This window comes from Nerophis ophidion, linkage group LG08 (genome assembly GCF_033978795.1).
Source record: "Nerophis ophidion isolate RoL-2023_Sa linkage group LG08, RoL_Noph_v1.0, whole genome shotgun sequence".
In the NCBI taxonomy this organism is placed as follows: domain Eukaryota; kingdom Metazoa; phylum Chordata; class Actinopteri; order Syngnathiformes; family Syngnathidae; genus Nerophis; species Nerophis ophidion.
This window is the reverse complement of record NC_084618.1, coordinates 72,478,128-72,494,224: the sequence shown is the minus strand read 5'-3', so window position 1 is coordinate 72,494,224 and position 16,097 is coordinate 72,478,128. Positions and strand designations below refer to the sequence as shown.

The 16,097-nt window shown below is 40.8% G+C and overlaps 1 protein-coding gene across 5 annotated transcripts in view; it reads right to left on the bottom strand.

The window, feature by feature from the left end:
* Nucleotides 1–243: 243 nt before the first annotated feature.
* Nucleotides 244–16,097, bottom strand: part of LOC133558337 (integrin beta-3-like) — a 92,090-nt gene continuing 76,236 nt past the window's right edge. For all 5 annotated transcript variants that reach the window (XM_061909633.1, XM_061909630.1, XM_061909631.1 and 2 more), the window contains 5 exons: nucleotides 14,963–15,185; nucleotides 14,790–14,890; nucleotides 9,724–9,843; nucleotides 1,647–1,813; nucleotides 244–1,291 (listed from right to left, as the gene is read on the bottom strand). In XM_061909633.1, coding sequence (XP_061765617.1) covers nucleotides 1,223–1,291; nucleotides 1,647–1,813; nucleotides 9,724–9,843; nucleotides 14,790–14,890; nucleotides 14,963–15,185 — 680 coding nt within the window. In that variant the 3' untranslated portion in view covers nucleotides 244–1,222. The remainder of the gene's footprint in view (nucleotides 1,292–1,646; nucleotides 1,814–9,723; nucleotides 9,844–14,789; nucleotides 14,891–14,962; nucleotides 15,186–16,097) is intronic.

The following is a 16,097-nucleotide window of genomic DNA, read 5'->3' as shown; positions in this document are numbered from 1 at the left end:
ATCATGTTAGACCCGCTCGACATCCATTGCTTTCCTCCTCTCCAAGGTTCTCATAGTCATCATTGTCACCGACGTCCCACTGGGTGTGAGTTTTCCTTGCCCTTATGTGGGCCTACCGAGGATGTCGTAGTGGTTTGTGCAGCCCTTTGAGACACTAGTGATTTAGGGCTATATAAGTAAACATTGATTGATTGAATGATAAGAGAGTAATTAAAACAATCTGTCTGAAATCAAATGCAGAAACAGTCACAAAATTAGATTTTATTTTGAAACGCTACATCAAGTTAGGATGAAACCTCTTCTTTCCAAGTAGAGGTAAATATTATTAGTATGAGCAGCCAGCTGTGTTACATTAACATATTTATGTGCAAAACATATTCAATAAAACTTTACTTAGTCCCAGCATTTAATACAATACATTTGTTTGAATTTACTCCAATTTCATTACGTTTGAATGATATTACATCCGGATAAAAGTTCAAATAAAAGCATACAAAAAACTTTCAGAAACAAATCGTTTCCTCTAAAATTATTTATGAATTTTCTGATAACATTTTAAATCAACAATTTTTCATTTGGACATATTTTCTCAAACACCAATCAACAGAACAAGTTATCGTTTTTAAACAGGTAAAAAAACAAAACATATCTGAAATCACATGCAAATGCATATTTCAGAGGCTTTTATTCTGAAATGCTGCATTAAATTTGGTCGAAACCTCCTCTATAAAAAGAAAAGGTAAATATTCTCGAGATGGGGAGGTCAATTATGTTACTCTTGTATATTTATGTACACACAATGTCCTTAAACTTTACTTATTCCTAATATTTAATGCACTAAACATGTTTGAATTCGATTTAACTTCATTGCATTTGTATATTACATTTGTATAAACGCATTAAAAAAAATTTAAGTCACTTAGAGTTACCTGTAACATTTTTCAAGAAACTATAAATTAATCAACTCTTAATTAGACATTTTTTTCCGTATGCCAATCAACAGTTTAACTTACTATTGCAGTTACAGTTTTTTCCCAATAGATGGCAGTAGCTTGCATGTAGAAACAACAACCATGATTATATTTGCTGACAAAACACTGATTAAAACAAAATCATTTCTACATATTTACAAACAATAATAATTATTATTCATTGCATTTGTGACAGTAGAGACCTGCACATGATTATTTTCCCCCACACAGAGAAAGTTTGTTTCATCCGATCAGTCTTTTCCTCTGTATGTGATGTTTGTGAAGGTGGAGGTGGCCCCTTTGTAAAGAGGATTATGTCCCTGTAATCAGAAAAAAAACTATATATTCATAAAACATATGTATACAGTTTGTTATTGTTCTGAAGACTGTTCCTAATATTCTGTCCTTCCCAGGGTTGCTTCTTGAGTTCAATTAGTAGTGGTTTGTTGGCAGCCACACATTACCAGTAAAAGCCACTAAACGCTGCCTAATGTTGCACGTTGTAGTGCTGAGACGAACAGCAGGGTACCAAAATAATAAAAAGACACCATAACATGGCATGCATGTGTGTGTGTGTGTGTGTGTGTGTGTGTATGTGTGTGTGGGCCCCCTATGTATTTAAGGAAGTATTGTAGTCGTGTTGCAATGGATTGTCAGCACATTCCACACTCCTACCGTGTCCCATTTGGCTTGAGCGCGCTCTTCCTCAAATTTGGCGAACTCTCGCCTGTCGTGAATGGTCACCAGCAGCTTCCAGATGAGCAGGGCCGCCAAGCCCAGGAACAAGATGGCCCCGGCTACCGAGAGCAGCACCACCAAGACGTCCGGGCCTTCCGGGCAGTCTGGAAGGATGGGAGATAACGATATTGGAGGAGGAGACTGTGGACGCTTATCATAGATTTGAAGGACATTACAAAGGTTAACAGCCAGAAGCCTACACACTAAACACATTATTTGAAGTAAATGTTGCTCTAAAAAAAATGTTTGCACCTCCAGCTGTTGCTAATGTTTTGGTTCTTCATCCCTGCAAACCACAATCACAGGAATACATTAATTCACTCATGGAAATATTTAAAAAATATTGTATCATTTTGATTTATTTTATCACTTTAAATATCCATCTATCCATTTTCTACCGCTTATTCCCTTTATGGTCGCAGGAGGCGCTGGTGCCTATCTCAGCTACAATCGGGCGGAAGGCGGGGTACACCCTGGACAAGTCGCCACCTCATCGCAGGGCCAACACAGATAGATAGACAACATTCACACTCACATTCACACACTAGGGCCAATTTAGTGTTGCCAATCAACCTATCCCCAGGTGCATGTCTTTGGAAGTGGGAGGAAGCCGGAGTACCCGGAGGGGATCTACGCAGTCACGGGGAGGACATGCAAACTCCACACAGAAAGATCCCGAGCCCGGGATTGAACCCTGACTACTCAGGACCTTCGTATTGTGAGGCAGACACACTAACCCCTCTCCCACCGTGAAGCCCCACTTTAAATATACATGGTAATATTTAAAAAGTACATCAATATATTTTAAAAGATATTTAATGTGTATTAGTTTTATATATATATATATATATATATATATATATATATATATATATATATGTATGTATGTATGTGTGGGAAAAATCACAAGGCTACATCTCTACGGAACTGTTTCATGAGGGGTTCCCTCAATCATCAGGAGATGATTGAGGGAACCCCTCATGAAACAGTTCTGTAGAGATGAAGTAGTCTTTTTAATTGTTTTATGTTTTTACTAGTATACCAACACATTGTATTTGTATCAAAAAGATATATTTGTATCTTCCATCCATCCATCCATCCATCATCTTCCGCTTATCCGAGGTCGGGTCGCGGGGGCAACAGCCTAAGCAGGGAAAGCCAGACTTCCCTCTCCCCAGCCACTTCGTCTAGTTCTTCCCGGGGGATCCCGAGGCGTTCCCAGGCCAGCCGGGAGACATAGTCTTCCCAACGTGTCCTGGGTCTTCCCCGTGGCCTCCTACCGGTTGGACGTGCCCTAAACACCTCCCTAGGGAGGCGTTCGGGTGGCATCCTGACCAGATGCCCGAACCACCTCATCTGGCTCCTCTCGATGTGAAGGAGCAGCGGCTTTATTTTGAGTTCCTCCCGGATGGCAGAGCTTCTCACCCTATCTCTAAGGGAGAGCCCCGCCACACGGAACACTCGAGGGAGTATTTGTATCTTCATTTTGGAATATTTTTTATATATATGTATTTATATGTATGCATATGTACATGTATGTATATATGCATACAGTATATGTATATGACTATATGTACATGTATGTACATTATATGTATATTTGTATATATGTATGTTTAAATATATAATTTCATAGCACATCATGTTATTATTATGGAGCCCCTAATGGTCATGGGGGAAAATATTTATTTAAAGTTAAAAGTTAAAGTACCAATGATTGTCACACACACACACTAGATGTGGCGAAATTATTCTCTGCATTTGACCCATCACCCTTGATCACCCCCTGGGAGGTGAGGGGAGCAGTGGGCAGCAGCGGTGCCGCGCCCGGGTATCATTTTTGATGATTTAACCCCCAATTCCAACCCTAGATATGTAAATCGTGCGCACGAGAAATTCTCGTGCTCACGCAAAAGATGTTTTTCCGTGAGCACAAGAAACATCTAAAAAAATATTTTCCCCATGTCCCTATATGTTACTTGTGCTCACGGGAAACTATCTCGAGCGCATGGGAAACTTTTGCGTGAGCACGAGATACATATCTAAAAACTTCCCCCATGTCACTTTAAATGGTAAATGGGTTGTACTTGTTTAGCGCTTTTCTACCTTTTTTTAAGGAACTCAAAGCGCTTTGACACTTTTTCCGCATTCACCCACACATTCACACTGATGGAGGGAGCTGCCATGCAAGGCGCTAACCACGACCCATCAGGAGCAAGGGTGAAGTGTCTTGTTCAAGGACACAATGGACGTGACGAGGTTGGTAGAAGATGGGGATTGAACCAGGAACCCTCAGGTTGCTGGCACGGCTACTCTCCCAACTTCGCCACGCCGTCCCCTTTAGGAAACAAACTAAAATCCATCCATCCATCCATTTTCTACCGCTTATTCCCTTTCGGTGTCGCGGGGGGCGCTGGCGCCTATCTCAGCTACAAATCGGGCGGAAGGCGGGGTACACCCTGGACAAGTCGCCACCTCATCGCAGGGCCAACACAGATAGACAGACAACATTCACACACGAGGGCCAATTTAGTGTTGCCAATCAACCTATCCCCAGGTGCATATCTTTGGAAGTGGGAGGAAGCCGGAGTACCCGGAGGGAACCCACGCATTCACGGGGAGAACATACAAACTCCACACAGAAAGATCCCGAGCCTGGATTTGAACCCAGGACTGCAGGAGCTTCGTATTGTGAGGCAGACGCACTAACCCCTCTGCCACCGTGAAGCCCCAAACTAAAATCAAATAGTAAAAATGACTATAATCCACTTTTCTGTCATTGTATTTGTGAACACTGTTGGACTCCTGTGTCTCACTGCAAAAACTGATACCTAAGTAAGAATAAATATCCCAAATAAGGGGGGTATTTGCTTATTTTCTGTCTAATAAGATCATTCTTCTCACTAAGCAAATTTTATGTTTGAGTGTTTTACTTGTTTTAAGGGTTTTGGTCTTAAATGATCTCAGTAAGATATTACAGCTTTTGTAGCTTAGATTTGATGACCTATATTGAGTAAAACATGGTTGAAACTAGAATATCAACTGTTGCAAAGCTGTGTCATCAACACTCACAAGTATAAAACTACTTTTTTAAAGTAATAATTTCTTACTTCAAGCATGAAAAATAAATCATGATGCCGAGCGCATATCATTGTCAAGATAATGGCTCTAGCATTTACTTATTTAAGAAAATTTTTGAACATATTGAAAAAAAAGTCAAATTTTTTCTACCAAGAAAAGTGCACTTGTGAGAATATACTTACCGGTATTTTAAGGTATTTTACTATTTTTTCTTGTTTTGGAAGGTCTTGACAAGCCAAATTTTCTTGTTCTATTGGCAGATAATTTTGCTTCCATCCATTTTCTACCGCTTATTCCCTTTGGGGTCGCTGGTGCCTATCTCAGCTACAAGCAGGCGGAAGGCATTGTACACCCTGGACAAGTCGCCAACTCATCGCAGATAATTTTGCTTAGTTCAAGTAAAATATCCCTCATTTTTGCATTTTCTTTTTCTTGTTTTTGAACACTGACTTTTTGCAGTGCTGATACTAATCACAGGTTCTACTGCAGGGATGTTCAAAGTGCGGCCTGCAAGGAATTTTTTAACGGCCACACGGCACATTCTAAAAATACGATTAAAAAAAATACAAAACATAAAAAGTGGTATAAAAGAGCAAAGAGGTGAAATTTAACAAGAAAATGTTGCAATGTTGACTCTAATAACACAAAGCTGCCATGCAGGCTGTTTCTTTCTTTAAAAAAAAAAAAAAGAATAAAAATCAATGACATTGTGAATTATTGACCTAATCAAGGCTCCAATTACGTCACACTAAATATTCCACTTTGAGATATTTTTTGTGTAAAATGTATATTTTGTGTTTGCCACACGTTTTTGTTTTAAAAGGAACAAACAAAAAACATAAACAACAATAAAACTTATAATTGACGGATAGACCTGAAGTTTATCTCGAGATTATTGTGTTAAAAGTAAACAAAATATCCATCCATCCATCCATCCATCATCTTCCGCTTATCCGAGGTCGGGTCGCGGGGGCAGCAGCCTAAGCAGGGAAACCCAGACTTCCCTCTCCCCAGCCACTTCATCCAGCTCTTCCCGGGGGATCCCGAGGCGTTCCCAGGCCAGCCGGGAGACATAGTCTTCCCAACGTGTCCTGGGTCTTCCCCGTGGCCTCCTACCGGTTGGACGTGCCCTAAACACCCTCCCAAGGGAGGCGTTCGGGTGGCATCCTGACCAGATGCCCGAACCACCTCATCTGGCTCCTCTCGATGTGAAGGAGCAGCGGCTTTACTTTGAGTTCCTTGCGGCTGGCAGAGCTTCTCACCCTATCTCTAAGGGAGAGCCCCGCCACACGCCGGAGGAAACTCATTTCGGCCGCTTGTACCCGTGATCTTATCCTTTCGGTCATGACCCAAAGCTCATGACCATAGGTGAGGATGGGAACGTAGATCGACCGGTAAATTGAGAGCTTTGCCTTCCGGCTCAGCTCCTTCTTCACCACAACGGATCGATACAACGTCCGCATTACCGAAGACGCCACACCGATCCGCCTGTCGATCTCACGATCCACTCTTCCCTCACTCGTAAACAAAATAATTATAATTTATTTTTTAACACTTTAATGAGTAGGACCCTTTTGGATCCCCAATAATTTTACTGTGATTTTTTTTTAAGTGTCATTGCTCAAAAAATAATAATGAATTAAAATCAATGTTGTTATGACTTATTGACCTTTTTAAAGCTACACTTATTATATAATCTAGAATATTCCACTTAAAAATGTTACTAGGTGAAAATATTGCATATTTTGTGTTTTTTCAAAAAAAAAAAAAAATGTTTTTCTTTGACAAAAAGAGCATACAACTTAATTTATTTAAAATGTTGTATCGACAGATAGACCTAATTTTGATCTAGAGATTTAAGCCTATAATAATAATAATACTGAATAATGACACATTTTTAATATTTTTTTGACCAAAACCCTTTGGTGTCACCGGGATCAAGCCTGAATAGAGGCCTAAATGTATATTTTTAGACATTTATTGAATTGTTTTTTAAAATAAAAAATATCAAAATGGTCCCAGCTTTCTTTGATTTTTCAGTGTGCGGCCCTCAGTGGAAAAAGTTTGGACCCGCCTGTTCTACTGCTTTATAGTAGGGCAGGTGGCAGCAATTTGTGTCTTACTGAATATGGGTACTTGTCCTGTGAAGCACAATTCAGAGACCAAAAGTGTAATATTATAATGAATTGAGGACAATACTAAAACTCAAACCATAATACCAAATATGTCCCCTAGTGGCTCGTAAGTGGGATAGAAAAAATGACATCAGTGCAATGTGACTGGTCCAATAGCAAGTGAGCGATATTTCACACTGTTTGTGTTGCAATTTTACAAAGTTTTGCTAAGAGAGGGGCGCCCTTGGGGGGGAGGCCAGCTTTTATAAGTGACATCAAAGCTTTTTCCGCCTATACTTCCTGCCTTCTGATTGGAGGCGTATAACCATCCCATTACAAATCATACCTAAATCAGACTTATCTGATCTGCAGCGTTGTTCGTGCAACTTTAACACCTACTTTTGCCATTTTTATTTTGCTTACTTTGCGCTCTTGAGGGATAACGCTTAGTCAGCGACATTTCCAGAGGCTGTTTTACGACACGTTTTAACACGGCGGGGAGCGCCGTGTTCAAGGTGCGCTTCCCCCTGCTAAAAAAAATATAATGCGTGTTTAAATGAGACACACACTTTCATTAAAGGCAAAAAGCGCCCAGGATGGACGGACTAGGCTATGAAAAAAAAAAGGGGGGTTCGCCAGCCTCCCCCACCTTCCTGTGCACTTTAACTTGAGAGATTGTACAGTGAATTTGCAAGATACAGAAAATAAACAATAACACCATTTTTCGTTTATCTATCCTAGGCCTGGGCAGTTATTTTGACTCGGGGAGCCAAAATGGAGAAAAAAATGTGTCTGAGGGCTGGTATATCTGATTTTTAGGAACACTAATACAAAACCTCACAATAATGTCTGATTGAATGGTAAAAATGTTATGATAGACCGCCTGAAAAAACGGAATGAATGAGACACCCAGAATGTACATGTATATATAGAATGTGGGATTTACAATAATGTCAATCAATCATTCAATGTTTGTTTATATAGTCCTAAATCACAAGTGTCTCAAAGGGCTGCACAAGCCACAACGACATCCGCGGTACAGAGCCCACATAAGGCATACTTGCCAACCCTCCCGTGATTTTCTGAGACCCCAAAGGGAATAAGCGGTAGAAATGGATGGATGGATGGACTCCCGAAATTCAGCACCTCTTCCGAAAACCTCCCGGGACAAATTTTCTCCCGAAAATCTCCCGAAATTCAGGCGGAACTGGAAGCCACGCCCCCTCCAGCTCCATGCGGACCAGAGTGACGTGTCGACAGCCTGTTTTCACGTCCACTTTCCCACAATATAAACAGAGTGCCTGCCCAATGACGTTATAACTGTAGAATGATCGAGGGCGAGTTCTTGGTTTATGCGGGTTTATTGTTAGGCAGTCTCATTAGCGTCTTCCCAGCGCGGCAACAACACACAACAACAGCAGTCACGTTTTCGTCTACCGTAAAGCAGTTAGTCTGCCGTAAACAGCAATGTTGTGACACTCTTAAAAAGGACAATACTGCCATCTACTGTGCATGCATATGTGACAAGAACATTTACGGCTTTTAGAGCAGTGGTTCTCAACCTTTTTTCAGAGATGTACTCCCTGTGAACATTTTTTTAATTCAAGTACCCCCTAATCAGAGCAAAGCATTTTTGGTTGGAAAAAAAAAAGATAAAGAAGTAAAATACAGCACTTTGTCATCTGTTTCTGATGTATTAATTTGTATAACAGTGCAAAATATTGCTCATTTGTAGTGGTCTTTCTTGAACTATTTGGAAAAAAAAGATATAAAAATAACTAAAAACTTGTTGAAAAATAAACAAGTGATTCAATTATAAATAAAGATTTCTACACATGCTGCGATGAGGTGGCGACCTGTCCAGGGTGTACCTCGCATTCCGCCCGATTGTAGCTGAGATAGGTGCCAACGCCCCCCGCTACCCCAAAGGGAATAAGCGGTAGTAAATGGATGGATGGATAGCTGTAAATATATACTCCTCCCCTCTTAACCACGCCCCCAACCACGCCCCTCACCCAACCCCAGACCACGCCCCCCTTCCCCCACCTTCCGAAATCGGAGGTCTCAAGGTTGGCAAGTATGACATAAGGGCAAGGAAAAACTCACCCAAGTGGGACGTCGGTGACAGGGACTATGAGAAACCTTGGAGAGGACCGCATATGTGCCCCCCCCCCCAAGGGGAGACCGAACGCAAAGCAATGGATGTCGAGCGGGTCTAACATGATATGTTATATAATAATGACTATGAACGATATAACACTGAATATTGACAACATATAAACGTTTGATTGACATATTTTAAAATCAAGCGAAACGCAACAAAAATGCAACAAAAATAGCGAAATATGAAAGCAAGGGGTAAATAAAAACCCCACCTACGATCTGATATATCTGATATATCGCTAAGCTTTAGCATTTTCTTGTAAAAATCTCCTTCCTGGCCGCTCTGGAAACACTCTGTGGAAACGCTCCCCGCCCACACTGCTTGGTGCCTCGTCTGAGCTGCCATAGTAACTAGTCTATCATGCAAAAGTGCAGATTCCAACCATTGAAATACTTTGTATAGTTCAAGACTTACGGTCATTTAAAAAAACATCACAACACATCATAATGGCGGCTACAGTTTTGATGATAAAGGTCCAGAAAAATGATTTTGGAATGTCCAGTGGGCCGGATTGAAAAGCTTAACGGGCCACGTGCGGCCCCTGGTCCTTAATTTTCCCAGGTCTGATCTATCCTGTGGACAATTTTGTTTTTTTTTCCTTCATAAAAATAGACTTCATAACTGGCTTTCAGAAGAATGTGTACATTTTTGTTACCTGGCTCCTTGACGACAAACAAGATGGACTTGCCGCTGGCGTCCTCGTAGTACTGGAAGCGCTCCAGGCAGTCGTCCTCGTCCTTGTAAGTGCAGTTAACGGCGTTTGTATCGTGGAACACTGGGCAGAGAATCGTAATGTTAATTACATATTTTGTTTGCTTGGACGGGCTACACGTTTATTATTCAACCAACAAAGGGCGGTGACAGCATTCGAACAAACACTTACAGGGATGGTCGGGAAGAAGTCTGGAGAGTAAAGTTGAATGAAATGGTACAAAATTGACTTTTTATTGACACTCTCACAGTAATATGTGTCCCTAGAGTGGGGGTCAGCAACCCACGGCTCTAAAGCCACATGCAGCTCTTTAGCGCCGCCCTAGTGGCTCCCTGGACTTCTTTCAGAGATGTGTGAAAATGGAAAAAGATGAAGAAAACATTTCTTTTTTTTTTAATGTATTTTCTGTAAGTCGGACACGTTTCCAGTGAGGGTTAGATTCCGCCAAGGCTGTCCTTTGTCACCGATTCTGTTCATAACTTTTATGGACAGAATTTCTAGGCGCAGCCAAGGCGTTGAGGGGATCCGGTTTGGTGGCCACGGGATTGGGTCTCTGCTTTTTGCAGATGATGTAGGCTTCATCTGACCAGGATCTTCAGCTCTCACTGGATCGGTTCGCAGCCGAGTGTGAAGCGACCGGAATGAGAATCAGCACCTCCAAGTCCGAGTCCATGGTTCTCGCCCGGAAAAGGGTGGAGTGCCATCTCCGGGTTGGGGAGGAGACCCTGCCCCAAGTGGAGGAGTTCAAGTACCTAGGAGTCTTGTTCACGAGTGGGGGAAGAGTGGATCGTGAGATCGACAGGCGGATCGGTGCGGTGTCTTAAGTAATGCGGACGTTGTATCGATCCGTTGTGGTGAAGAAGGAGCTGAGCCGGAAGGCAAAGCTCTCAATTTACCGGTCGAGCTACGTTCCCATCCTCACCTATGGTCATGAGCTTTGGGTCATGACCGAAAGGATAAGATCACGGGTACAAGCGGCCGAAATGAGTTTCCTCCGCCGGGTGGCGGGGCTCTCCCTTAGAGATAGGGTGAGAAGCTCTGCCATCCGGGAGGAGCTCAAAGTAAAGCCGTTGCTCCTCCACATCGAGAGGAGCCAGATGAGGTGGTTCTGGCATCTGGTCAGGATGCCACCCGAAAGCCTCCCTAGGAATGTGTTTAGGGAACGTCCAGCTGGTAGGAGGCCACGGGGAAGACCCAGGACACGTTGGGAAGACTATGTCTCCCGGCTGGCCTGGGAACGCCAGACGAAGTGGCTGGAGATAGGGAAGTCTGGGCTTCCCTGCTTAGGCTGCTGCCCCCGCGACCCGACCTTGGATAAGCGGAAGATGATGGATGGATGGATGGTATTTTCTGTAGGAAAACAAACGTGACACAAACCTTCCTAATTGTTATAAATCCCACTGTTTATATTAAACATGTTTCACTAATGAGAGTATTTGGCAAGCACCGTTTTGTCCTACTAACGATCCTTAAACTCATCATAGTTTGTTTACATGTATAACTTTTTCGGATGCTGCCACAAAAAGACAAGTTTTATGCCACTACTTCTTTGTCCTATTTTGTCCACCAAACGTTTTATGCTGTGCGTGAATGCACAAAGGTGAGCTTTGTTGAGTGCTTACCGGGCATATTTGATCAATCCGTGACTGCCAGCTAATCAATGCTAACATGCTATTTAGGCTAGCTGTATGTACATATTGCATCATTATGCCTCGTTTGTGTGACGGTTAGCTGGCATCGTGGTTTGGTTGCGTTCTCTCGTGGGTGCAGCGAGATGGAACACAGCGTGAAGGTAGGGATGATGATTTATTTATAACTACAAAACCAGACTAGGAACAAAAACACTTGCACGAAGGCACTACAAACAAAACCAACAGAAAGTGCTAGCATGAGCTAGGGACAAACAACAGAATAGCGTGGAAGCTAAAGTACACAAAAGTAATTACCACAATGCGGGAAGAGCAATGTCACCTGTTGCATGGAAGCAAATATGAGTCTGAGAGCGAATGTCAAACAAATAAGGGGATATTCACAAATCAGGTGCGCGTGACAAACAGAAGAGAAGGCAGGTGACGCTAACTATGACAACGGAACAAAACAGGAAGTGCCACCAGGAACTAAGGACGTCTAATAACAGGATGTGAATATAGAAACAGAACAAAAACAGAACATGACATGATCTAAGTCGTGGGTCATGAGAGTTTGTAGGTATATTTGAGCTCATTTAATTTCCTTTACTTTGTCCTCTGTGTGTTTAATTTATATTTACATGTTTAATGACACATTATCTGTATGTAATATTGGCTGTATTTCTCATAGTTGTTAGCGTGCCATGTTGTTCCAGACATAACAGCAAACGTTACCCAGCTTGCAAAGATTGTAATTAATCCATTAGAAGAAGACAGCCTGCCGTTTCTATACCTTTGGCCATTCTAAGACAGTCATGTCCAGGAGTTATCGCACCCTCTGAGAAGCCTCCATTTTACTAAAGATTTCCAATGTTGCAAAAATGTGTAGAATAAAAATTAATATACAACATTTTTGTCAATGATAATTTGCGTCAGCCTTTGGTAGTAGGCTAATGTAGCTAATATAGACACTTAGATCATGTGTTTCTTTCATTATAACACTTATATAAGACATAATTATTTGCGGCTCCAGACAGATTTTATTTCTTTATTTTTTTTGGTCTAATATGGCTCTTTCAACATTTTAGGTTGCCGACCCCTGCCCTAGAGTCGGTTCATGAGCAGCAAAGGTAAAAAAGAAAATGATGTCCCAAACTCGTTTGATCCATTGCTCAAGAGAAAATTGCCCACTTTGAATTTTCAGGTTTTAAACGAGCTAAAACAGCCAACCCTGTTTATACGCACCTACACTTTGTCCAAGCAGGCTTCGCTACACATCTTAAAATAAAGCTCGGCCAACTATTCGTCATTCCAGCCACAGCTGTACGTTTGATCTGGTTTCTTTTCAGCGAATAGGGTAACCCAGCATGACGTTGCCCTTATAATGTAAGCGTAATGTTAGCATTGTGACTAACATAGCTATGCTAGTGTCGCTAACGCTACGCTGTTACAGGTTTGTATGTGATATATCAGTGTTTTTTAAACATTACATTGATGGGCCGCAAGCGCCCCCTAGAGTCCCGCCAAAAATATCTGTCTCTCAGCTGTGGTCCTTATGGGCCGCACCAGTACTTAGTTGTATTACACATTTCCGCCACTTGTGGCAGTAATGGTAATATCAGCCAAACAAAAGAAGTCCGTAGGTAAAGTCATTTGGAAGTTTCTTAAGCACAAAAATTATGACTAAATTGGTGAAGCTGTGTTTTCATTTGAATTTTATTGACAGTTTATTTAAGAAACATATTTAACATTATTATTTATTATTAATTCACTTAGAATATATTCATTTTATTGTATGTAAATGTATTTTCCCTCATGAGTCCCTTCTTATGTGGTATGTTCCAACACTTATTTTTTTAATCAGCCTGACCTAAATCATGATAATAAGCTTTGTGATTATTATCATGGTTAGATATAACTATTGAATACAATTAATATTAAGAGTAAGATTATTAATTATGTGTTAATATTTGAGTGGGCCAGCTGCTCCTCTGTAGTGGAAAAGTTGCGCCCTGAGGTCAAAACGGTTAAAAACCCTTCTGATACATGCCATCTATTAAGTTGGACAGTGTATATGTACAAACCCCAAAACCAGTGAAGTTGGCAGGTTGTGTAAAATGTAAATAAAAAGAGAATACAATGATTTACAAATCCTATTCAATCTACATTCAATTCAATAGATTGCAAAGACAAGATTCTTAACGTTCAAAGTATTTTTTGCAGATATTAGCTCATTTGGAATTTGATGCCTCCAACATGTTTCAAAAAAGCTGGCAAAAAGGGCAAAAAAAGACTGAGAAAGTTGAGGAATGCTCATCAGACACTTATTTGGAAAATCCCACAGGTGAACATGCTAATTGGGAACAAGTCGGTGCCATGATTGGGTACAAAAGCAGCTTCCATGAAATGCTCAGTCATTTACAAACAAGGATGGGGCGAGGGTCACTACTTGGTCCAAAAATGCCTGAGCAAATTGTTTAAGAACAACATTTCTCAACCAGCTATTGCAAGGAATTTAGGGATTTCACCATCTACGGTCCGTAATATCATCAAAAGGTTCAGAGAATTTGCAGAAATCACTGCACATAAGCAGCAAGGCTGAAAATCAACATTGAATGCCCATGACCTTCGATCCCTCGGGCGGTACAGCATGAAAAACTGACATCAGTGTGTAAAGGATATCACCACATGGGCTCAGGAACATTTCAGAAAACCACTGTCAGTAACTACAGTTGGTCGCTACATCTGTAAATACAAGTTAAAACTCTACTATGCATAGCCAAAGCCATTTATCAACAACACCCAGAAACGCCACCGGCTTTGCTGGGCCCAAGCTCATCTAAGAGGGACTGATGCAATTTGGGAAAGTGTTCTGTGGTCTGACGAGTCCACATTTCAAATTGTTTTTGGAAACTTCTTCTCAGTTTGAACATTACATATATTGTCTTTGCAGTGTATTCAATTGAATATAAGTTGAAAAGAATTTGCAAATCATTGTATTCTGTTTTTTATTTACGAATTACACAACGTGCCAACTTCACTGGTTTTGGGTTTTGTATACTCAGCTCATTAGCATTAAAGCTACAGACACACACAACAGAAGGGCTTATTAGAAGCACTTCTACACTGACTAGATTCCAGCATCAAGGCTAGAATTCACTTTTGTGGGACCTCTAAAACGTATTAGAATGTTGATAAATAGTACACGTATGGCACCTTTTATATATGACAGTTGACTGGCCTCCATAATGTACATGTAATTAACATTCAGGCCACCTGCGGGCAGAGTAAGCTGCTGGCATACTAAGTCTATTACTGTTTCAGCAAAGAATGTCAACACATGTCACGAAAAAAGTAGATTTTATCATCCAGGTGCCTCACCTAATTCATCCACAAGCACAATGTCGTCCTTGCAGATGCGAGCGCAGGTGTTGTCTTCAAACAGCTTGCCTCTTTTGAAATGCTTACACTCCACACACTCCCTGTCAAAGGGGAATAAAAACGCAAACCATTAGCTGAAATTCCTAGATGCCCAAATTGGACATCTTGCCCACTTTTTCATGGTGCATGCGTCAGGGCAGGTGGGGCATTTGTCACAGGTGGCCCCGTAGGCCCCGGGCTGGGTGCACTCGCAGGCTCCGCACACACACTGGCCCCTCCCACTGCACAGCAGGCCCAGGTGGGACATGCAGGTGTCGGTTCGTGTGGAGCAGTTGCAGTTCTCCCCCTGCCAGTCGGGAGCGCACTGGCAGAAGCCGCAGTTGCAGACGCCGTGGCCTGCATGGAGGACGATAGAAGTAGATGAGTTGTAGACGACCATGATGATATCCTCCAAGTGACAAAAATGTAAACAATACCTCAAAATGGATTCATTTATCATTTTATGGCTACATAAGTGATACAGTTGGTAAATTAAACTGATTGCAATGTCCTTTTTATGAAGAAAGATAAATCCCAAACATTATTTAAAAATAATTTGCAACAATTTTATACATTGTATATGGATATAGAATTGTGTAGGAATAAAAACTATCTATTAACATAGTTCAAATTGTAAAAAATAGCCATTAAAATTCCGCAGGATAAAAAAAAGGATAAAAAAAAATCTAACAATAATTAGTATAAGAATCCTAATAATATGCAAAGAACAATTAACAATAAAAAAAAGACTATGTAAAAATGTAAAAAAGTGTTACAGAATTGTAACCTGTGTTCTGCACTCATGAGAATCACAAATCAGCGGCATGTAATGACATCTGGAAATGTGTTAAAAACGTTTGCCACCAGGCATCCTCATGTTGGCTAGACATTTCCCCGATTAACCAACTAATATTTTGCTAGTTACACGCAAAAATATAAATCACAACATTTTTTTTGTGGAATTTAACTAAATTAGTTTGAGTCAATATCTCCTTTCAACTAAATGAATACAACGTATTAAACACAATGTCATTTATTACAGTACAATACATAATTTAATACAATGGTTTGTTGTTCATGTTTATTCATCTATATTATTTAAAAAATATTGACTTTCGATATTTCGCTTTGGGCAAACTACTGGCAATGTTTCATTTGCTTAATATAATATTTTTACAGATAGCTAAAATAAAAATATATAAACATAAAAATGTAATAAGCTGTTATTTAAAATATATACGTTTTGCATGAAGATCCAATGTATCCTGG